At 41.8% G+C, this 24,416-nt stretch overlaps 2 protein-coding genes and 1 pseudogene across 2 annotated transcripts in view; 2 read left to right on the top strand and 1 right to left on the bottom strand.

The window, feature by feature from the left end:
- Positions 1-24,416, top strand: part of LOC148442531 (uncharacterized) — a 122,079-nt gene that overhangs the window by 27,376 nt on the left and 70,287 nt on the right. The window lies entirely within an intron of this gene.
- The window catches only part of LOC148442532 (uncharacterized), a 34,403-nt gene continuing 15,483 nt past the window's right edge, over positions 5,497-24,416 (bottom strand). Inside the window, exon 5 of the mRNA XM_088463844.1 lies at positions 5,497-8,031. Within this exon, the coding sequence (XP_088319970.1) occupies positions 6,389-8,031 (1,643 nt within the window). The 3' untranslated portion in view covers positions 5,497-6,388. The remainder of the gene's footprint in view (positions 8,032-24,416) is intronic.
- Positions 14,503-14,621, top strand: LOC148442533 (5S ribosomal RNA; annotated as a pseudogene).

Consider the following 24,416-nt stretch of genomic DNA (forward strand, 5'->3'; position numbering starts at 1 on the left):
GTGCCCGGATCCATAGGTTCGGCAATCACACGGGTAAGGAGGAAAGATATGACAGCACCTTTATTGCATAATATAATATAACGTGCAATACAATAGTATATACTGCTTAAACACAAAAAAAAATGTAACATTAAATAACATGCCAGGGTATAACCAGTCCCCTTAACAGCCCCTGCAAAGTCCCCAACCTTCAGTGGCAGTTACTTCAGATCTGTCCAGTCTCACCCAGGGGTATTGTCCCGATCACACTTTATACAGCTGCTTTAGATCTTCCTGCTTGCTGACTACTTCTGATGGTTACTGTGTCTTATGCTGGGATAGCGCAACTTTACCCTCTGGTGTGGCTGATTGAGTCCTTTCCTAAACAGGTTCTCCCAGCCGTTCTCCAGAATTGGGAGAGATCTCACCTCCAAGTCAGTATACAGAATGAAATTCCCCTCTAAACCCCCTCCCCTCTCTACCCTCCCTCCTCCTCTTGCTTGGGGTTTGTCCATTGGTCAGGGGAAATGTAATTAACCATGTGGGTTGGCTGGGTCAGCCTTTTACACCGTGGCTGGGAATTGCCGATGTGTACTTCCAGGTAAAGTTCTTCCTCCCACCCTGGTGTCTGCTGGGAATTGGCCTGACCACCGGGTGCCATATAAGAATCTTCAGTTTCCCTGGCTAACTTCCACTAAAACAAGCAGAAGCACCCTAGGGACAAACTAACATGGGAACTGCACAAACTAGGAAACAGGCTGGTGTGTCTGGTAGGTGTCAGTCCATAATCCACATGCTGAAACGTCACAGGTGCCAGAAGGGGTCTGCAGCACCATACAAAGGATATAAACAGAAAACCGTGCAAACAAGAATAAAGAGCAAAGGACCTACAGTACAAAACATTGCAGAACATGGGATACAGGTTATAAAAACATTGCAGTCAAAATAGCCACAAAGGTTTTGTGCCGCTGATAGGAATGGGGAGATTATGGTATAGGTCAGGGAAGCAAAAGAATGAAATATAAAAGGGCCCTGCTCGTTACAGTGAGAGACAGACAATATGGATGGCAGTGAGCGAGGAGCATAGAACTTTGGGGAATACAAGCTAGTAGCAGAAGAGGGGGGAGAATTTGAGTCATGAAAAGCGATGGATATGGAGCAGTAAGGAAGGAGGACAGCCAGGAGAGAGCATTGTCACCTACACCAAGCGAGTGAAGGATTTGCAGGAGGAGGTCCACAGTTGTGAGGATACCGGGTGTTCGAACAGAAGTTTGCCAATTGTGCACGGATCCATCAGTTGTGCAATCACAGGTAAGGAAGAGAGAAGGGAACAACAGCAGCTTTATTGTACTAAAAGCACACATATAACAAGTGCAATACAACAGTGTATAAACACTACAAAATGTAATACATTAAATAACAGGCCTAGGTAATACCAGTCTCACTAATATACCCCATAAAGTGTATAAAAGTCCAGAGGCAAGCAAGGGAGAGTGCAGATGGAGGGTGATAGTGGGTGACAGTTATACATAGAGGGTGATAGTGGGTGAGTTATACATAGAGGGTGAGAGTAGGTGACAGTTATACATAGGGGGTGATAGTGGGTGGCAGTTATACATAGAGGGTGATAGTGTGTGTTATACATAGATGGTAATAGTGTGCGAGTTACACATAGTTATACATATCCACCATCACCCTCTATGTATAACTCTCACCCACTATCACCTTCTATGTATAACTATCACCCTCTATGTAATAGTTATACATAGAGGGTGATAGTGGGTGTTATACATTGTGGGTGAGAGTTATACATAGAGGGTGAAGGTGGGTGGCAGTTATACATAGAGGGCGATAATGGGTGAGTTATACAAAGAGGGTGATAGTGGGTGGCAGTTGTACATAGACGGTGATATTGGGTGACAGTTATACATAGAGAGTGAAGGTGGGTGTTATACATAGAGGGTGATAGTGGGTGGCAGTTGTACATAGACAGTGATATTGGGTGACAGTTATCCATAGAAGGTGGATGAGTTATACATAGAGAGTGATGGTGGGTGACAGTTATACATAGAGGGTGATGGTGGGTGACAGTTATACATAGAGTGTGATGGTGGGTGATAGTTATACATACATACATATTTGTGCCCATTCATTCCGTAGAGCAGGGATGGGGAACCTCAGGCCCGGGGGCCGTATAAGGACTGCAGAATCATTTGGTCTGGCCATCTGAGCTTTTTTATGGTAGCATCATCTGGCTAGAAGGGTGCCTATAATGGCACCTTGCAGCCAGAACCTATGCAGCAGTGCCGCCTGAAGCGTCTTTAGGACGCTTCAGACAGTCACATCACTGCCTTTACAGCTCCCCGGAACATCCTCAGGATGCTCCAGGCATTGCTGTAATTACCGATGATTGTGGTCATGCCCCTGTGTAACATCACATGGAGGGGGCATGGCCTGTAACAGGCCCACAAATAATGTTATATATGTCAAAATGGCCCTTGGCAGAAAAAAGGTTTCCCACCCTTGCTGTAGAGCATTTATGAGGTCAGGCCTGGCTCGCAATTTGTTCCAGTTCATCCCAAAGGTGCTAGATAAGGTTGAGGTCAGGGCTCTGTGTGGGCCAGTCGAGTTCTTCCACACCTAACTCTTCAAACCATGTCTTTATAGTCCTTGCTTTGCGCACTGAGGCACAGTCATGTTGGAATAGAAAAGGGCCTCCCCAAGCTGTTGCCACAAAGTTGGAAGCATAGGATTGTCCAAAATGTATGCTGAAGCATTAAGATTGCTCTTCACTGGAGATAAGGAGCCTAACACAAATCCTGAAAAACAGCCCCATACCATTATCCTTCCTCTATCAAACTTCACAGTTGGCACAATGCAGTCAGGCAGATAATGTTCTCCTGGCATTCGCCAAACCCAACTCGCCAATATGACTACCAGAGAAGCGCTCCACAGAAAACTTTTCACTGCTCCACAGTCCAGTGTCTATGTGCTTTACACCACTCCATCCGACGCTTGGCATTGGTAATGTGAGGCTTGTATGCAGCTGCTCAGCCATGGAAACCCCATTCCATTAAGTTCCTGCCGCACAGTTTTTGTGCTTACATTAATGCCAGTGGAAGTTTGGAACTCTTCAGCTATGGGATCTGCAGAGCGTTGGTGACTTTTAGCAGTCGTTGATCCCACTCTATGATTTTACGTGGTCTTCTGCTTCGTTGCTGTTCCTAAACGAACGCTTACACTTTCCAATAATATCAATTACGGTTGACCATGGAATATCCAGCAGGGATGAAGTTTCACGAACTCTTATTGCAAAGGTGGCATCCTATCACAGTACCACACATCCTATCACAGTACCACGCTTCCTATCACAGCACCACGCATCCTATCACAGTACAACGCTTCCTATCACAGTACCACGCATCCTATCACAGTACCACGCTTCCTATCACAGTACCACACATCCTGTCACAGTACCACGCATCCTATCACAGTACCATGGTGGCATCCGATCACAGCACCATGCTCCCTATCACAGTACCACGCCTCCTAACAGTACCACGCTTGAAGTCACTAAGCTCTTCAGAACAACCCATTTTGTATGGAAACTGCATGGCTAGGTGCTTGATTTTATACACCTGTGGCAATGGGTCTAATGGAAATACCTCAATTCAATAATTAACAGGTGTGGCCAAATACTTTTGTCCATATAGTGTATAATATATATACAGTATATTTATATATAAAATTGAAGCATGAGTCGCACCCACTCACAAAAAGATATCTGGGTGCAAGGATGAGGTATGAATTATTGCTGATTTGTTATTAGACGTGATTTTTGTATTATTTGTTAATGTTTACATTAAGTCCTTTACATCACTTCCGGCGCCTGGGAATCTTTCTCTCTTCCCCAGCTACAGGACAGGGTGGATAAGTTCTGCTCGCTGGTGCGACAGGGCGCACCATGATTCTAAAGGTGCGTACACACGAACAGATATATCGTTACAATATGAAAAAATGTTACCTGGTTTAAAGCTCACCTGCCAGCTAATGCTAATGTGGCCTGTGACCACATTGCTTAAATAAATAAAAACAGAAAACCCAGCACTCACCATGTTTAAACACTCACAATGATGTATAAATAAGTAAATAAATAATGGGGATTTAGTTCATGGATTGATCAATGCATTTAAGCCCACATCACGGGCCACATGCACCCCAGTCCTGGGAATGGCGAGTGCAGGTCTGCACCCCAAATCTAGGAGTGGCGAGTGCAGTGGATTTCTGACTTTGTTTATGCGGTTAATTTTTATTAACCTTTTGTGATCATAGCTTTCCCATGCACCCTATGTGCAAACTCGTTTATATTAACCTGTGTCAGCTGTCTTTTTGGTAGTGTGATAGAAGCTATGTCAGGTGACTGCCTTACCTTTAAAAGCCATTAGCTGGCAGGTGAGCTTTAAACCAGGTAACATTTTTTCAGTCTAAACTATGTGATAGCAGCTAACAGGTTTCCATCAGTGTGACGGATAGTGTAGGACCTGCAGAAAGTGGGGTCCCGTGATGTGGGCTGCGGGCTTAAATGCATTGATCAATCCATGAACTAAATCCCCATTATTTATTTACTTATTTATACATCATTGTGAGTGTTTAAACATGGTGAGTGCTGGGTTTTCTGTTTTTATTTATTTAAGCAATGTGGTCACAGGCCACTTGCACCCCAGTCCTGGGAATGGCGAGTGCAGGTCTGCACCCCAAATCTAGGAGTGGCGAGTGCAGTGGATTTCTGACTTTGTTTATGCGGTTAATTTTTATTAACCTTTTGTGATCATAGCTTTCCCATGCACCCTATGTGCAAACTCGTTTATATTAACCTGTGTCAGCTGTCTTTTTGGTAGTGTGATAGAAGCTATGTCAGGTGACTGCCTTACCTTTAAAAGCCATTAGCTGGCAGGTGAGCTTTAAACCAGGTAACATTTTTCCAGTCTAAACTATGTGATAGCAGCTAACAGGTTTCCATCAGTGTGACGGATAGTGTAGGACCTGCAGAAAGTGAATGTAGCACAACCACAGCCGAACTTGCACTTGCAGAGAGATTTAGCTGTTTATCTGGTGTATCCTTATTCTGCAAAGTCCGGGTGCATACGGTGAACACTTCTAGTGTATACGCTGTTAGCTTGTAAGAATGAGGCTGGTATTCGCACAGAGCACTCAGATGTTACTTGTCTCAAGAGATCGATATACCACAATATTTACAGATCCATCCGGGAGACAGTACAAGTGATTTGTTACATTATTTAAAACAGAACCTGACGCATTTCACCTCCGAGACTTTATCAAAGAGTCATTGCTGGTCTGTGAAAGCGTTAAATACCATATAAAACAATATGGGAGAGCAAAAAAAAATTGTTCGTGAGAAACCGGTTAGGTACACAAATGATGTGTTAGGTGTATAGGTCTAATCATTAAAACTCAAACACAGACATATTGAGTAAAAAGGTTTTAATGATACGTTACTTAGTTAATTAGCACATGACAAACATTTAGTCCCTCAAGTCCCAATAAGATAATGAATTAAGTTTCAAAAAGTTAGATCTTTATAGAATCATGCTATAAGCTCAGAAAAGAGAAGTAGACAGAGAATAGTTTATTTACATACACAGAAATATACACATACTGGGGACACCACCCGAAGCAGCAGAAACACCCATATAGAGGACCATCCTTATGTCTCATTGTTCTTGTGTCCTTAAGTTGTGTAACAGCTGTTAGTTATATCAGGGTGATAGAGAAAGAAATAAGTGTTTTTATCTGGCCTCCTTGCAGCATATAATGGTGACCCAACTCCGGCTGGCCACCGACGAAACTGAGGTGCCTCTGGTTTGGGGCGGGGTATAGGGGGAAGGACTGTTGCACCTGGGAGCAAAGCTTTAACTGTTTGGTGTCTGGACCTCGAACCACCACCTACAACCCAAGATCTCCCTCTGGAGCCCTATGGACCCTGAAGAAAATAGGTATTACATAGAGGAACTTGTCAGGTCTCAGACCTTATGGTCTATTATTAGATGCTAGCACTGTTACCACCTTGGCCACTGTTCCTCGTGTATTCCTACACACTTTTAGATCATTCAGTAGATCCAATTAAAAAAACTGCTATAAGTGCTACAGAGGAACTTTCCATAAAAAAATAGATAAAAGAAAACAAAAAGGACATGAATACAAGCACTGCAATACAAGCTAAGAAACATCAGAGGTCAATGAAACACCCGGGTTAGGAGAAATATTATGCTTAAGGTTTTTTTTTTAAGGAATAATTTTTACATATAAACGAGCAAAGTTTCTCCTTTGTAAATAAGGAATGGTTTAACGAGATCTGATATCTGTCATTTCTGGAAATTAATGAGAATAACTAATCTGTGTGATGTCTTTTATGTTTAACAAGATACGATTTCTGTGCAAAACATTTCCCACACTTAGAACATATAAATGGTTTCTCAGCTGTGTGAGTTCTCTGATGTATAGCAAGAAATGATTTCTGTGTAAAACATTTCCCACACTCAGAACATATAAATGGTTTCTCACCTGTGTGAGTTCTCTGATGTGGAACAAGAGAAGATCTCTGTGAAAAACATTTCCCGCACTCAGGGCATGGAAATGGTTTCTCACCTGTGTGAGTTCTCTGATGTGAAACAAGAACTGATTTCTGTGTAAAAAATTTCCCGCACTCAGAGCATGGAAATGGTTTCTCATTTGTGTGTCTTCTCTGATGTATAACAAGAACTGATTTCTGTTTAAAACATTTCCCACACTCAGCGCATTGAAATGGTTTCTCACCTGTGTGACTTCTCTCATGTATCACAAGATCTGATTTCTGTGTAAAACATTTCCCACACGCAGAACACGGAAAAGGTTTCTCTCCTGTGTGATGTCTCTGATGTCTTACAAGATCTGATTTCTGAGTAAAGTATTTCTGACACTCAGAGCATGGAAATGGTGTCTCTCCAGTGTGACTTCTCTGATGGTCAACAAGATGTGATTTTTGTGTAAAACATTTCCCACACTCAAAACATGTAAATTGTGTCTCCCCTGTGTGACTTCTCTGATGTGCAAAAAGAATTGATTTCCGTCTAAAACATTTCCCACACTCTGAGCATGGAAATGGCTTCTCACCTGTGTGACTTCTCTCATGTACAACAAGGTATGATTTTCGTGTAAAAAATTTCCCACACTCAGAGCATGGAAATGGTTTCTCACCTGTATGACTTCTCTCGTGTATAAGAAGATCTGATTTCCGTCTAAAACATTTCCCACACTCTGAGCATGGAAAGGGCTTCTCGCCTGTGTGACTTCTCAGATGTGTAACAAGATCTGACTTCTGTGTAAAACATTTTCCACACTCAGAACATGAAAATAGCTTCTCACCAGTGTGCCGTCTCTGATGTGTAAAAAGAGCTGATTTGTCTCCAAAACATTTCCCACACTCAGGACATGGAAATGGTTTCTCACCTGTGTGAGTTCTCTGATGTGTAACATAAACTGATTTCCGTGTAAAACATTTCCCACACTCAGAGCAGGAAAACGGCCTCTCACCTGTATGAGTTCTCTGATGTGTAAGAAAAACTGATTTCCGTGTAAAACATTTCCCACACTCAGAACAGGGAAATGGTTTCTCACCTGTGTGAGTTCTCTGATGTGTAACAAAAACTGATTTCCGTGTAAAACATTTCCCACACTCAGAACATGTAAATGGCCTCTTACCTGCCTTAGCTGGCTGATAGGTAATAGGCTTTGTATTCTGTGTAAGACATTTGGCATCTATAGAAGAGGAGAATATTTTATCTACTCTAAGAGCTGTAATAGATGTACCAGAAGAACATTCCTCATTATTAGCAGGATCAGGTGATACATCTGCAATGTGAGGTACTGGGTGTATAATTGGGGTAATGGGGTTCTCTCCCGGAGAATCTTGTTTGATGTCATTATCGTCTATTTCGCAATCTGGAGATAAAGTTAGGTTTTCCTTTGAGATATTCCGGCTGTTACATCCATCTGCTGGGAATAAAATAAATATATGAATGATTTCCCATAAGTATAATTTTCCAATAAAGACCGTTATCAAGGGTCCTTAAATTACCATCAAATGGATAAACGCACAATGCTCCAAGGTACAATGTAAACTCATCACCTGACACTTTATGCTTCGTTATAAGCATACAGCTTTATTATAATCATTTGTGCTGGGATTTACTCTGCACCATGAAAGCAACATGTGGTGATAATACAGCTTTAACATGTGCTGTAAAGCTGGTTACATGTTAATTGGAATAGTAGGAAGAACCAACCAATGAGAGAAGAGATAATGGTATAACTAGAAGAGGAGGCCACTAGAGGAATACACCTTGATAAAGGCTTATACAGAGCCAAAAAGCGTTGTTGAGCAAAGGAGGGCAGTAATCCAGTTGGAGTAAACTAAGGACTGTGGTGTATATACAGAACCTGAAGTATTTCCAGTACCTATTCCCAGGAGGTAGCTGATAAAGCTTCTCATATGTTTGTTATGGTTTGTCATACTACCACCCCATTCATTCTGGTACGCTGCTCTGCTTGTTCCTGTGGTGGTTATTTTATGGATATTTTAAACTTTGTGTATTAATAAACAAGACTTCACTATAAACACCTTATTTCCTTATTTATAGGAGAAGAGGGATTATATATTAGAGGAATCATCAGGAGGGACCGCGAAGGATAAAGGCGGAGAGAACAGGAGGAAAAAAATTGCATTGGAAGTAAATGCTTTAAAGAAAGAAGAGTCTGAACTTTACTCCAAAATCTAGACACCTGCAAGTACTTTTTCTTTTTATGATTACCAGTAAACCCAGCTAGCCCAAACCGTCCTGACCCGAGTCTCAGCACTCCTAGTGTAGTGACACTGATGTATTATCTTTTTAACTATATGTGTAAATAACCAGGGAGCCGCCGTCCAATGTATGTATAGAAGCTATGTAACGAGGATACGTCCTCGTCTGGAACCAAGGAGGCATCGCCATGTCCAGCACTCCACAGACTATCAACACAGGTGTATAGATAACTATGGTGACCAAGGACCATAATCAGACTGATTGCTTATGCTGGACATCGAAGCCATTAATCACAATGTGCTTTCATTATAGCATTACAGCCTCATTGCTAATTTCTTGTGATTACATTTTTTTTACTCAGAAATAAAGTACAATACTTAATTTGATATATATATATTTATTGTGGCAATATCAAGCTAGGTGGCGATAATGAGCCATGGATTCTTTGTGGGACTGGAGGGATACACCCCCATAAGGAACAAAAAGGAGGTATGAAAACACCTAAAGGCAGCCCAGTGGAGTCAGTGCAAGTAGGACTGGGGCAGACAAGTGTGTATACAGCCCAAGTGGGGTTGTGCAAGCCAGGCCTGTGGGCCTTGAATCTGAGAAGGCCAGTGTCCATACTCGCATGCAGCAGGGAGGGCTGCAAGAGTGACTTTTTGGCAGCCAAGCCGGGTTATGAGGCCAGTGTCTTCACCTGTGAGAGACAAGACTGAAGACAGACTTTTTGCAGACGTTTCCCTGTTAGTCAGGGGCCAAGAAGTAAGGCAGTGCCCTGTATGGGGGGCTAGGCCGTTTATTGTTTTGTTCCCCAAATGCTGACAGTAAAGCTCCATTCACTTTCATTTTAACCTGCAAAGCTGTGTGTGGACCCTTATTGTGCACCTAGACACTGCACCACTGACCCCTCTACCGAGCTAATTACCCCAGATATATTACATATGGTGGAGAATGCGGGCAGAAATATAAATGCTGTCTGCATAGGAAGGAACCTGAATCTCAAGTGAAAACAAAACCTGATTGAAGAAAAAACATTGTCTGCAAATGTGCAAAACAAAAACGTGATGCAAAGTTTGCTAAACGTGCCAGTGTGTGGAATCACGAGTAGTCTTCATTCTAGCACCCTGCACCTGTCACAAACCATGCAGCTCCTCTTTCCTGCCTGGGGTGTCACTCTCTGCTGTGGTGCTTCTAGCACACTCAGCTAATGCAACAAACTGCTGACATACAGACCAGTGTGTGCTAGAAGCGCCAGAGAAGAGCGCCACACCCTAGGCAGGAAAGAAGAACTGCTCGAGTTGTGACAGGTGCAGGGTGCTAGCATGTCAAAGTGTACACTTTGTCCTTGGAGAGGAAGAGAAATAAATATTTACACAGTTGTTGAGATAGGAGTCTGCAAACAAAGGCAAGTGTTTATGAAACTTGTTGCAGCAGAGAAGAGGTTAATAGTGCAACACAGTTTGCGGCTGCTGAAGAAAAGCCTGATAGACAGTAATTGATACATGCTGGTAATTGTAGTGCCACATCAACTGAAATGTTTTGCTGTACTGAAAATACTTTTGAAAGCAAAGTGTGGTACAGTAAAAACAAAAGCTGGTCCTGTGTTTATGCTGTGTGACGATAAATATGGGAAATAAAGAGAGATATGCTCCCAGGAGAAACCAGATGCCTGTAAAGGTGCAAGCTGGAGAGTCGCAAATGGAATTTTTTTTTGGGGTGCCTTGCTTCTCGGACGTGAACCCCTTAATGCTAGGGACGCCAGTATAGAGGAGCCTTGACGATTGGCCTGGCGCTTATTCATATATTTGCAAATGTATGTAACTAATACCTCTGAATCGCTATTATCATGTAGGATTTAAGTATTGTTTTTGCTGCAGTGTGCTGGAGGGCAAATCTCTTTTTTTCTGTGTTCTGAGTAAACCCCGCCCTTTACAAGCACCTGCGTTATGCAATTAAGCTGATCTGAGCAACTACCATTTTTTTTGCAAGTTTGGAGAGGCATGAAAACAGTCAGCATTAGGAGGATGTGCTGATGCTTATAGTGCCATGTGGAGGTTTTTTGGGGTACCTCCAAGGTAAGTTAGCTCTCAGCTTATATATGTACTGTTATCATGCAGTACATCAATTGTAATTATATGACCCAGAGTGGGTGCTACTATTATGTAGCAATAATTATTTTGGGGTGAGCGTTTGGGAGTGGGGCCCCCGGGGGGGGTTCTGACTGGGCCTTTCTCATGGCATCACCACTTAATTCACATAGAATACTTTAATCACTTTTCTATTTGTTTGTATATTATTTATGTCATTTTAATTCTTTCTCATTTCATTAACACTTATTGATTTATACTTACACATCTTTTCTTTATACTTCACTATCACCTTTTTCGTGTGATGCAATGGGGATGGCCCTTGGTTGGAATTTTTTTTTTGGGTGCCTTGCTTCTCGGACGTGAACCCCTTAATGCTAGGGACGCCAGTATAGAGGAGCCTTGACGATTGGCCTGGCGCTTATTCATATATTTGCAAATGTATGTAACTAATACCTCTGAATCGCTATTATCATGTAGGATTTAAGTATTGTTTTTGCTGCAGTGTGCTGGAGGGCAAATCTCTTTTTTTCTGTGTTCAGAGTTGCAAATCCAAGACTGGAGTGTACAGTCAGGAAATATCATTTTATATGATTTTCAGTCACAATGCTATCAACTCTTATGGGATAACCATTTGCAAAATTATGTTAAAGAGAAAGAGACATTTAAATTGACAAAGCAGAGTAAAACTGTCAGTATGTGTGGTCAGGTCCACCAGGCAAGAATTATATCAGCCTGGTAGAATTTGACCATATGCGTAACGTTTTGAATGAAGGTAATACATATTATGCTGGGCAGATACAGATAGATAACTTAATAGAACAGTTGGCTGATTAGAGAAATATGCATGAGCAAGCTGAAAAGAAATTGCACAGTGAATTGTCCTCTTTTAAAATATCCTGTAAGCAATAAGAAAAAAAAAGAGAGTTGGAAATGAAAGCTCTTAAAGAGACAGACCACCAATTAGCAGTTAGCATGTCCAAACGTCTTGAGGAGTTCACCCTCCACAGAGGTCTTTAATCTCAGCTTCTGTTTAGCTGGTTTACTTGCTTCATGCCTTGTAGTATGAGACACTTCCTCACAGACAGATGCAGCTGCATTGCAAAATTCATCCTGGTTGCATGAAGACTGTTTCACATACAGGAGTATTACTCAATATTAAGGCTCTGATTTTCCACTGCAAAATTGTGTGACCTGGTCACATTCATATCACTGATCACATGAGGACACCACAGTCTCATCCTTGGAAGCCATCAATATCTCTGTAGGCTTCTGTATATTGCGCACCTTTGCCTCAAGGGACAAATGACAATCATCTGTATTTGTCAGCTCCACAGCACCAACTTTAAACACATCTTTATTATCTGGAACTCTATCCCTTTGTGAAGACTTCACTCCTTCAGACATAATGGGAAGCTGAATGTCCCTGCAAGGTATCTCATCCACTTTTGTAACAGAGTTAGTGCGTTTCCCAACTTTAATACTTCTGTACCATCTTGCACACAGGGACATTTAATGAGGACATCTTCGTTGTCCCACTGCTGCTGACATATATTATCCTTTTAGAACAGCTTACTTTGTTCAAGCAACTCACTGTTTGTCTACTGTTCATTATACAAGTCCTTTCGTGTACTCTACAAATTCCACACAAGCCTTCTCGCAATCCACCTGTAGTAACTGCTACTTCAGTTTTTGTATTTCTGTCCCATTAGGTTCAGTAAAACACACTGGATGCCAATATCAGTCCAAGATCCAACTTCAGAGTGTTAGCCAACTTATTTTCCTCTTCTGCTTTTCCCGCTTCCACATGGTACTTTTTCCTGAGTCGCAGAGAGCTGCTCTTCCTGCTGGTTAAATTTTTCCCATGGCGCTTTCCAACTTGTTCTCAGACTGTAGAAGATTGCTCTCCATATCTTCAAATTCACTCAGTCTAAACTTTTGCCCATCTATTTCAGATTCTGACACACTTATTTTATACTGAAGCTCTTGTTCTTTGGCACTCAATTCCAACTGGAGCTTGTGCAACTGGTTCTGTGTAATTAACAGACTTTTACCAAGGTTCTTATTCTTTACTTTCAAGTTCTTACTTCAAAGCTTCAACATGCTCTGCTGCTTTACTGTGACCTTCTCCCAGAAGCACATTTTTCACCCGGACACTCTGAACTTGCTCTGGCTCTGGCCAAGTTGGATTGGAGTGTCTGTATCTGCTCCTTAAAACTTGCTTCAAGGCAAACAACCTCCCAGTCTTTTGCGTCATGTTCTTTCTCCCACTGAGCGAGAGTCTGCAGCATCTGGAGATATTTCTCTCTTTCTCCAAAGTATTCACAAACCTTCTCAGCCAGAGAATCTCTAATTTTCTTTTAGCACCAGAGCTATGGTAAATCTGAAATTTTTACTTGTGTGCTCTGCATCCCTCTAATGTCCCTGTATACATTATATACATTTTTCCACTTCCTGCTGAAGCACCTCATATTTTGGTGCAATTCAACAATGTCTTCATTTTCACACTTTGTAATACATTTTTTTTTCAAATTTTTTTATTTGATTTTCCAAAAAACACACAGATATAATACAGACATGTGTATAAATTTGAACAATAGTCTGACAAAAAATATTGAATGTGGCTAACACACATAATTAGCATAACAATCTAATTGCCCAAATCTATGAATATGAACAATATATCATATCATTAGATTTTCAGAATTTAATGGATAAAAACAATTTGAAGTCAAATAAAATTAAATTAAAGTAAGTTAAATAAAATAAAACAACAAGAAAAAAACAAAACAGACAATAAAACAAATAAATAAAACAAATAAAATAAGAGCGTTCTGTAACACAATATGCACTCATCTGATAAAATGAACATTAAATTCCAGAGTGTATCAGTCTCATGATGATATCGACAACCTTCTATACAAGAACCAATCTGTTCATTCAAAGATTTTAAAAATATTGAATTGGGTATTTTCATCTAGAGTTTCAATATAAGGCCCCCCTTTTCGGTAAAATTTTACAATACCCTTTTCTATGTTATGGGTAGCAGCTTGTCTATCTAAATACATTTTTTAACAATAATTGTTTGACCTCTGTAAGTGATGGAGAGGAGGGATATATCCAGTGGTTCAAAATAATATTTTTTGACACTGTAACCAAAACCGCTAAGAGGAGGTGTAGATGTTCCTTATCAATCTCCAAATTCCAATGGATGAAACTTACACACAAAAAAAGCCAATGGGTATAATAATACACTAAAACTACAACCTATTTTAGTGTATTTATTAATTTACATGAATATTGTCTTTAATTAACACTGCATTTGGTGACGATTGGGTTATTTTCATTGTAAGGACTACTATATTGTGTGTATAATGGTGATATTACTTTTTGAGAACATGCATACAGTATAATAATTTTAAATATATACTTTATGAATAAAGTATGCCTATGCATAACTTTTTAAAAAAAATGTCATATTACTAATTGGACTATCCACTGAGTGATAGTCCTACATTTTCATGTAAATCTGTGGAAACCATGTGTAAAGGAACATCTATAATTGCCAAATGAACTAAACCTACAGCCATACTTTTCTGAACCTGCCCAATCTCGTTCGATCTTGGAAGCGATACAGTAATAGGCGTGGCCAGTACTTGGATGGGAGACCACCTAGGAATACCAGGTGCCGTAGGTTAATCCACATTGGAGGATTGGAACACTTGGGACAGATACTACATGAATCAATTGTTTATACCCATACACCATCAATATATGGACTGGAGAAAGCATGTCGCGTATTTCATGTATGCGTTGTGGAATGCAGATTTGATTTGGTTTATTATTTTCGCTGTCTAGCGCGGGTTATATTTATCTATACCTGAGTTTTCTATTTATATTTGTATGGACTAAGCATATTTTGACCATACTTGTGTTTATATAGATTGCCTCTTAATTTTACGCAAGTATAATAAAAGTCATGTTTTAAATGTTTTTGTTATTTGAAACTTTATCTAAGAGTGCCCCAGCAAAGAGCCTGTCTTCTCTTTCTTTGTGCTAATATCAGTATGCCAGACAGCTACAGTATGTGACCAGAATGTTTCCTCTTCTATGCATAATAAGTCACCATATAAATATCGCAATCTGTATGGGACTTTTTTCTTTAAGGAAACTAGAGACAAAAAGAGAATCAGTATCTTCCGGAGAAGGAACTGCCTCAGGTAATGAACTTACATAATGCCTCAATTGTAAGTACGCATAAAAATATTGAGATGCTAAAATAAATCATTCTTGTAAAGCTTGAAAAGAATATACCGTATATACTCGAGTATAAGTCGACCCGAATATAAGCCGAGGTACCTAATTTTACCCCCAAAAACTGGGAAAACTTATTGACTCGAGTATAAGCCTAGGGTGGGAAATGCAGCAGCTACTGGTAATTTTTTAAAATAAAAATAGATACCAATAAAATTACATTTATTGAGGCATCAGTAGGTTAAATGTTTTTGAACATTTATTTCAAAGAAAAACAGTAAACTAGCTCTGTAAGTGGAAAAGAAAGTCAACAAAACCAATATGGTATCAACAATAACTTTAAAAGTACAAAAACCTTAGTTCAATCAGCAACCAAGCTAAAACAAGAGAGTTAAAATCCTTCAAAACTGGATTCCTCCTCATCATCTGTATGTCCAAACAGAGCTTCAACTTTATCTGGTGAGAGGCTATCAGCATAGACATTGTCGTCATCACTGAGTTGGCAGTCATCACCACTGCTGTCGTTCTCATACAAAGCGCTGTCTTCACTGCCATCCATAGCATTACTAATGCCACATTTCTTGAAGGCACGTTGCACCATGTCCTCTGGAATCTCTTCCCATGCATCACGAACCCACTTTGCTACCAATTCTATGTCGGGCTTCGTCAGATTTCCAACTTTTGTCAATCGGGCTTGACCAGATGACATCCATTCATGCCACATTTTTCGCACACGGTCTTTGAAAGGTTTGTTTAAACACACATCTAGGGGCTGCAATACAAATGTAAGCCCACCTGGAATAACGGCCAAAGAAACTTGAGAAGACTTTGCCAATTTTTTTATGTTATCAGATGTGTGGCCTCTGAACATATCCCAAACTAGCAATGATGGTTTTTTCTTTAAGGCTGTTCCTGGACGTCCATTCCAAATTTCTTCCAGCCATTTTTTTGTTCCGTCTTCATCCATCCAGCCTTTAATATGTGCACGCACTGTAATTCGTGGTGGGAATTTGACCTTTTTAGGTAAGGTCTTTCTTTTAAAAATAATGACAGGCCGCAGCTTAGTTCCATTAGCCAAACATGACAGAACGACTGTGAAATTATTTTTTTCATTTCCTGTGGTTCTGAGTAAAATAGTTTTTTCTCCCAAATTTGCCACAGTTCTGTTGCTAGGAAGCTCAAAGGTCATAGGTGTTTCATCCATATTCCCAATATCTCCCAGGTCAAAGTTATGGATCCTTCTTTGTTTTATGATGAATGAATGGAATGACATCACTTTCTCATCAAGGTCTTTTGGCAACTTCTGTGAAATCTTTGTTCTTTGCTGCAAACATAAGGCAAACCTATTCATAAAGCGGGTACACCATCCTGCTGACGCAACAAAATTTTCAATGCCTGGTGCTTTTAATTTGTCATCTTTAGCCATTTGAAGGGCATGTAAGCGAATTCCCATACGTGTCACGCAGTAACCATTTTGACGACACTCCATAACCCATTTATGCAATTCAGTCTCTAGAGCTTCATATGAAGTCGTTAAACCACGTCGAGCTTTTTTTGCCTTTGGAATCTTTTCCAAGTTAGCTTTAATTTTCCGCCACTCCCTCACTTGTTTTTCGTCAACACAAAATTCCCTACTTGCAATACTGTTATTGCTCTCTTCTGCTCTTGACACAACCTTTAGTTTGAAACCAGCTTCGTATGACCTGCGTTTTTGTTTTGGTCCAGGATTAGAAGTATTGGGATCCATTTCTAACAAGATAAAAAAAAAAGACTTTGAAAACTTTTGAACAGTACGCATGCACTAGGTCGTGCTGCGTTGAAAGCCTGCTACAGTACTTCTATTTGCTCTCTGTTTGCAAGCTCTAGCCGTACACATCCATTCGCACAGCGAGCACGTTGATGCGCAAGGCAAGATTTCACTCCAGCTGACGTTGTCCAGCTGTTCCCGACGTGGCTCTGCGCAGTGTGACGTGATGTCAGAGGTATTACCAGCAGATGAGCAGCTTTGAGGAAGGCTTTGCATAGCGCTGTGCTATGGAAAGCTGTCCGCCCAAGGGGAAAGCCGCTCAGTGTGTATGGTTCTGGACACTGGCCCAATTTTTTTGGTAAGCGGGTATATTTTTTGGCGCCCCCCCTATGCAGTGTCCCTTGTGCCCCCAGTAGTAAGCCCCTTATATAGTGCCCCCAGTAGTAATCCACCCCCCTGGTAGTGCCCCCCGTAGTAACCCCCCCCTGGTAGTGCCCCCATTAGTAATATCTCCCACTGGTAGTGCCCCCAGTAGTAATCCACCCCCCTGGTAGCGCCCCCAGTAGTAATCCACCCCCCTGGTAGCGCCCCCAGTAGTAATCCACCCCCCCTGGTAGTGCCGCCAGTAGTAATCCCCCCCTGGTAGTGCCCCCAGTAGTAATCCACCCCCCTGGTAGTGCCCCCAGTAGTAATCCACCCCCCTGGTAGTGCCCCCAGTAGTAATCCCCCCCTGGTAGTGCCCCCAGTAGTAATCCACCCCCCTGGTAGTGCCCCCAGTAGTAATCCACCCCCCTGGTAGTGCCCCCAGTAGTAATCCACCCCCCTGGTAGTGCCCCCAGTAGTAATCCACCCCCCTGGTAGTGCTCCCAGTAGTAATCCACCCCCCTGGTAGTGCCCCCAGTAGTAATCCACCCCCCTGGTAGTGCCCCCAGCAGTAATCCCCCCCCTGGTAGTGCCCCCAGTAGTAATCCACCCCCTGGTAGTGGCCCCAGTAGTAATCCCCCCCTGGTAGTGCCCCCATAGTAATCCCCCCCCCTGGTACTGCCCCCAGTAGTAGCCCCCCCCCCAGTAGAGAGAGACTTAATAAAAAAAATAAAGAAAACCCCGCTCCTGGTCCCGACGCTTCTACTGGCTCCTCCGGCCGCTTTGCATCCTGGGAGCGTTGTAATTGCAGTTTATTACGGGCTATCCAGGATCTCCCATTTTTCCAAATTAATTTTTGAAAAATTTTATAAAGAATTTTGATATCTGTGTTGGAGATTCTTATTGGGATCATCTGCATAATATAAGAAATCTTAGGAAATATAATTGTTTTGACAACTGTCACTCTTCCCATAAGGGAAAAAGGTAAATTGCTAGAATTACCTAGCATCTAAGTAATTTCTTTAATTATTGGAGTGTAGTTAATATCGTATAATGCTGAAATTCTAGGAGGGATGTAAATCCCTAGGTATTTGAATTGCTTATCCACAACATTGATCGTGTTGAATGGATTTCCCTCAGCCAAAGAGGATGCATTACCACATAATGGTAAAATCTCAGATTTTTCTAAATTAATTTTATAGCTTGAAAAAGAACCAAAATCTTTAATAATATTCAATACCAGTGGAAGAGAGTGTTCAGGGTGTGATAAAAATAGTAGCATGTCGTCAGCAAATAAAGCTAGACGTAAATCTACTTTGCCTATAAGTATTCCATTAAACAATGGAGATTGTCTTAAGGCTCGTGCCAAAGGTTCTAATGCCAGTGCAAATAGTAGGGGTGATAACGGGCAACCTTGTCTTGTCCCCCTTCCAATAAGAAATGGATCTGAAAGATACCCATTACATAATACCTGCGAGGTAGGATTATTGTATAGCGTCTGCAAAAAAGATATACATTTCAGGGGAAAACCAAATTTCAACAGGGTTCCAAACAAATGATCCCAGCACACCATATCAAATGCCTTTTCGGCATCTAAGGACAATATGGATTTTGGAATGGAATCATTTGAATGTTGTGCAGAGACTATTGCCGATAAAACCCTTCGGATATTTGTCACCGAGTTCCGACCCATTATGAAACCAGTTTGGTCCTGGTGTATCACTGAAGGTAGTATAAATTTTAATCTGTCAGCCAAAATTTTTGCCAAAAGTTTGGAATCGATATTGAGTAAAGAGATAGGGTGATATGATCCCGGTTGAGTGAGATCTCTACCCGGTTTTGGAAAATTATTAAGGATGGCCGAATTAAAAAATAGTTAGGAACAGTTTTGTCATTTAGTATTAAATTAAACACAGATGTTAATATTGGAACAATTCTAGGTGTCATTCATTTATAAAAGTTCACAGTAAGACCTTCCGGTCCAGAAGCTTTCCCAGATTTCAAGCCTGAAATGACTCGGGAAACCTCCAGTTCAGTTATGGGTGTTATTACAGACTCACAGTGAGAGTCGGATATCTGTGGCAGCGGTAATCCCTCCCAGAAAGTAGATTCATTTGAAATATCAGAATTCACATCTGTATCAGCATAAAATGTTTGCATTACTTCTGCTATTTGCGCATTTGAGGTAGTAGCGTCACCATTTGGCAGGCTGAGAGGATGAACTACCATATGAGGTTCAGTGTTCTTCCCAGGCTGTTTTTTGCGGGTGCACCACCCAGCAGGAAACAGCCTACCACCTGGCACGTTGGGAGCCTGCAAAAAGGGACAGTATCTGGGAGCTGTATAAAAAAGGACCAGATCCTACAGACTTTGCAGCTTTTTCATAATCAGACGACTGGGCCTCTAATAAGAAGAGTAGAATTAATATATAAAATGTTTTTTCAAGTTTAAATCATTATAAGGTCAGAGTTTAAAACATTTCATTATTGCTTTTATCAAGGACCCCACCCGGCTACTTCTAGATGCAACCTGGCTGGAAAAATGTTCTGGGGAGAACTCTGAGGTCTTTGTCCTCTTAGTAGGTTAGTGAGTAATCTACCCGATTTATTCACAAATCTCTAATCTTTCTGAAATTAATATTTGGTTTCCATCTTAATATAGTGTTCCCTCTAGCTCCAGCGGGAGGCAGGGCGCCGGAGCTAGAGAGGGCACGCGGCCGAGAAGGGGGCGTGGTCATCTGAAAAGGGGTCGTGTCTATAAGATGCGTCCCCTTTTCGTCACTCTTGGGGGCGTGCCCGGCACTTACGGACACGCCGGGCAGCCCCCAAGCCCTGCAGACAGGGAGAATAGACGCCGGGCGCATGCGCCTGGCGTCTATTCTCCGGCGGAGACTGGGTCACCGCATGTTTCTCCACCCGCGGGACACTGCGTCCCGCGGGTGAGAACGGCTCCCGCAGGCTGTGTGGGCAGGCGCTTTTTGCCCTCCTCCTGGAGGGCAGGGTGCTTTTTGCCCTCCAGAAGGAGGGCAGGGCGCCGCGCCCCGCTAAAACAGCCTAGCGGGAACGCTATTAATAAAAAGACCATCAAAATAAGATTTGGCCTCTAAGTATTTTGTTTTGTTTGCAACTGTGGAACACGCCTGGTAAATTTGAAAAGCATCTGTCAAAGATTGTTGAGCGTTAATATATTCCTCTGCTACATTTGAATCGTAGAGAAGAAGTACAAGAAATGATGTCACCACGGGTGACAGCTTTGGACGCCTGCCAAAATAGTTTAGGGTCATCTGTGAATGTGGATAAATTATAAAATTTTGAATTCCTCCCAGGCAGATTCAACTTTGCGTCTAAAGTTAAGTGAATTTGCTAGGTTGGAGGGAAAACGCCAAGTTCTATGGGGTCCTCTCTCTATATTACTATGAAAATCTAGCCAAATGAGTGCATGATCAGACATACAGATTGCTTTCTAAAACTTCAAAGGTAGAAATGGAACCAAAGTGTCAGACATAAGTATATAATCGATTCTAGACATGGTTCCATGAGCAGCCGGCAGACATGAAAATCACGTTCAATAGGATGGAATGTACGCCCCATACATCTAGCAACTGCAATCTCTCCGCAAAAACAGGTACTCCCAACACAGGGGGTCTACCTCCACCTGCTGCTGGAAATTGTTTATCTAGTTGGGATGATGAGATTCAATTAAAGTCCCCACAAACTATCAAAGGTATATCAGGATGAGAACTAAGAATTGTCATCTTTTTGTAAAAAGATTTAGAATATTGGTTCGGAGCATAAATATTACAAAAGAGGTAATTCTGACGGTTAATAAGTGCATTACATAATAAGTAACGCCCCTCTGCATCAGCCACTGTAGAAGATACTTCTACCGAGAGATGCTGTTTGACAAGAACTATCACCCCCCCTCGCCTTAGATGCAAAAGGAGCTGACGCAATCAACTTCCATACTATATCCAAATGCAATTTATTAAGATACAGCAGAATTTTTTTGCGCTTCTGTGGGGAGTTAATACCTCCCCCCCCCCATTCCAAGATCCAATTTTTAGAGTAGACATAGAAGAGTTAAATAAGAATCATACATTGTCGTGTTCACCACCGTCACATTTTGAGTGAAATAGTTTAACTCAAGAAAGTGCATGTATCTAATAAAAATAAAAGAAAAACATATCATTGAAAATAATGAGATATCATCTATACAAGAAAAACAAAAAAGAAAACAGCAAAGATGGTGCCATATATATATAGTATAAAGATACCAATATGTCATCAAATAATATCAAATAGCCAATACCATGGATATTATGGCATTGCGGACTTCCTGGTATTTTAGAACAGTGAACAATGGGATGAGAGTAGGGAATCCTCAACCACCACCACCCTTTAAGCACAGTAAATTAATGTGAAGATATGTATTAACAGACAATACAATCATAAATAGATTCATAACCCTTTGTGAGTGTTGCACAAACTTCTACCAGCGAGATCAGCCCATTTCGCAGCCTGTCATGAGTGCTATTAATAGAGACATATATCGGACTGAGAGATATATTCAGGTTCCCGTTGAATCATGGGAATTAGCACATTTCTCTTTTAACCCTTGCATGTATTTCTCAGCATCTGCAACTGTGTTAAAGTCCTTAAATCTGGAGCCATCATAGATCTGGAGGCGTGCCGGGTATAGAAGCGCGAATTTAGTACCAGCTTGAATCAAACAACCGCAAAGTGGAGAGAATTCTTTCCTGGCCCTAGTAAGGTCAGCAGAATAATCCTGGAACATGAAAAGTTTGTGTCCTTGCCAAGTCAGATTACGTTGCTTGCGTGAGGCCATCCATACAGCCTCCTTATGGAGATAATTGAGGCATTTGAAGATAACTACCCTGGATCTAGACCCTTCCTGGGTACGTTGTGGCCCAATACGGTGTGCCCGCTCAATTATAATGTCCCCACAGACATCCTGAATATCGAGCATGGCTGGAAGTGTGTGGCGTAGAAAATCTGTTAAGGCAACACCCTGCAGGATCTCGGGCAAACCAATAATTCAAATATTATTGCAGCATGACCTGTTTTCAAGGTCGTCTAATTTATTCCAAAGCTGATTATATAACTTTGATGTGTAAGTGACAACTTTCTTCAGGTCAGCTGCATCTTGAAATAAATCCCCCACATGGACCTCTGTGGCTTGTACCCTCTGCGTTAGCTGGGAAAGGTGTTGTTGTTTAATATCAGCAGTTTGAGCTTGGAGCAAAGGGCCTATAGTTTCCCTTATAGCCTGAACCATAGTCCCATATGTTACTGGGACTTCGGGTGAGGGCAGTACCTGATCAGTGGAGGTAGATTCTGAAGCCCTGGAAATGTCATCCAGAAGAGAAGGTTGTGAAGAGCTGGCAGTGTCCCGATACTCGGCAGCGTCTGACGCTATTTTGGAGACAGTGCGGCGTCTCTCCTTATCTTGCCGCTGGCGATTTTGTCTGCTCGGCATGGGAGGAAAATACCTCTCCATGCAGAGCGAGCGTGTCCAGTGTAAAAGAGGGCTCAGGAATTTAACCTGGAGGGAGGCTGTAACAGCCTAGTAAAAGGTATTTCGGGTGGTGGATAGCTGAGCCTCCCTCAGACATTGCCGTTCATGTTGCAGCCGAAACCGGAAGTCTTCAAATACATTTTAATGATTCAACCTTCTCAAGGCATTCAGACATAGCTGGTGGTCTGTTTCTTTAAGAGCCTTAAGGGAGAATTCAATTAGCTTCGGTACTTTACAGCCGGCTAATTGACTCCCCGGGCTAATTCAATTAGCCCCGTAAACTGCCCATGCTCCCCTTAGAAAAAAGAACGGCCGCACTGAAGAGGGGGGGGTCTGTGAGCCCCTCGGCCAGGGGTAGATCCAAGGGGGCTGCGATCAATGTGACCGCACCCTCCCACCTCTGCGGAGGAGACTGCTGCTGCTCACCGGCAGCAGTCTACCTCGTCCCACTCTGCTGTGTGCTGGGCTGCTGACTGGAAGCCATCACCATCAGGGATTTTTCTTAGCTGCCCTGAGGCAGGTGAAACAAAACATCCGATGTGCCAATTTTTTTGTGGCCGCGTCATGAACACACAGGTATCCAGGAACTTATCCCAGATTCTATGTGTTTTCGCCCGAAAACGGGACATTTTTTGTGCAGTAAAAACGGAGGCTGATTACTCTAGTCATGGAACCCCTGGCGGCGAGGATTCGTCACAATCCTGACATTATCTGTATAAAAACTGGTTCCTCTGAGCATAAAATTGCGTTATACGCGGATGACGTTATTGTATCCTTTGGGAACCCTGCTCACTCCCTGCAGCCTCTCCTCACTGAAATTGACCTTCATTCCGGTTATTCGGACTACAAAATGAATACCAGTAAAACGGAAATACTGGACTTTTATGTTCCTGGGCCAACGAAACTCCTTTTGGAGACATCTTTCCCATTTAATAGGCATAAACAAAAAATCAAATATCTTGGCATTTTCTTAACACATCGCCACCACCAGTTATTTCAGGCAAATTTTCCCCAAATAAAGTCAGATTTGAATTCTTGGTCTGGTCACTTTATATCTTGGATAGGCAGAGTAAACTCTGTTAAAATGAACGCGCTCCCTCGGATCTCCCGATTTTTATTCCTCCCTATGTTTTTACATTTTTACAGTTTCATACTTCATGATTTTTATGGGCTAATAAACACCCTCGGGTACTATTGAAATCATTGCATCGTTCTACGCATAGTGGAGGGTTGGGTATCCCTGACTTTAAAAGATATTATTTAGCTGCGCAACTTGCTCACTGTGTGCAGTGGTGTAACCCTGATGATGGGAAGGTCTGGGTTGCTATTGAGGCTGCTGAGTTGGGTCTCTCTACGGTTTCTTTTCTCCTTTGGCTTCCGAGGTCACACCGGCCTAAAAATGTAGCCTCCCATCCGATTGTTTCCCACTCGCTATCAATATGGGATTATGCTAATAGAAAATTTGGGCTGGCTCCTAGTCATTCTCCCATTATTCCAATTTTTCAGAATCCCGATTTCCCTCTAGGCAAAAATAAGATATATTTTTCTCCTTGGAAAAAGAGGAACATTCTCTATTTAAACGATATTATTAAA

The sequence above is a fragment of the Taudactylus pleione genome, unplaced genomic scaffold (genome assembly GCF_031769625.1).
Source record: "Taudactylus pleione unplaced genomic scaffold, aTauple2 ptg001472l, whole genome shotgun sequence".
In the NCBI taxonomy this organism is placed as follows: Eukaryota; Metazoa; Chordata; class Amphibia; order Anura; family Myobatrachidae; genus Taudactylus; species Taudactylus pleione.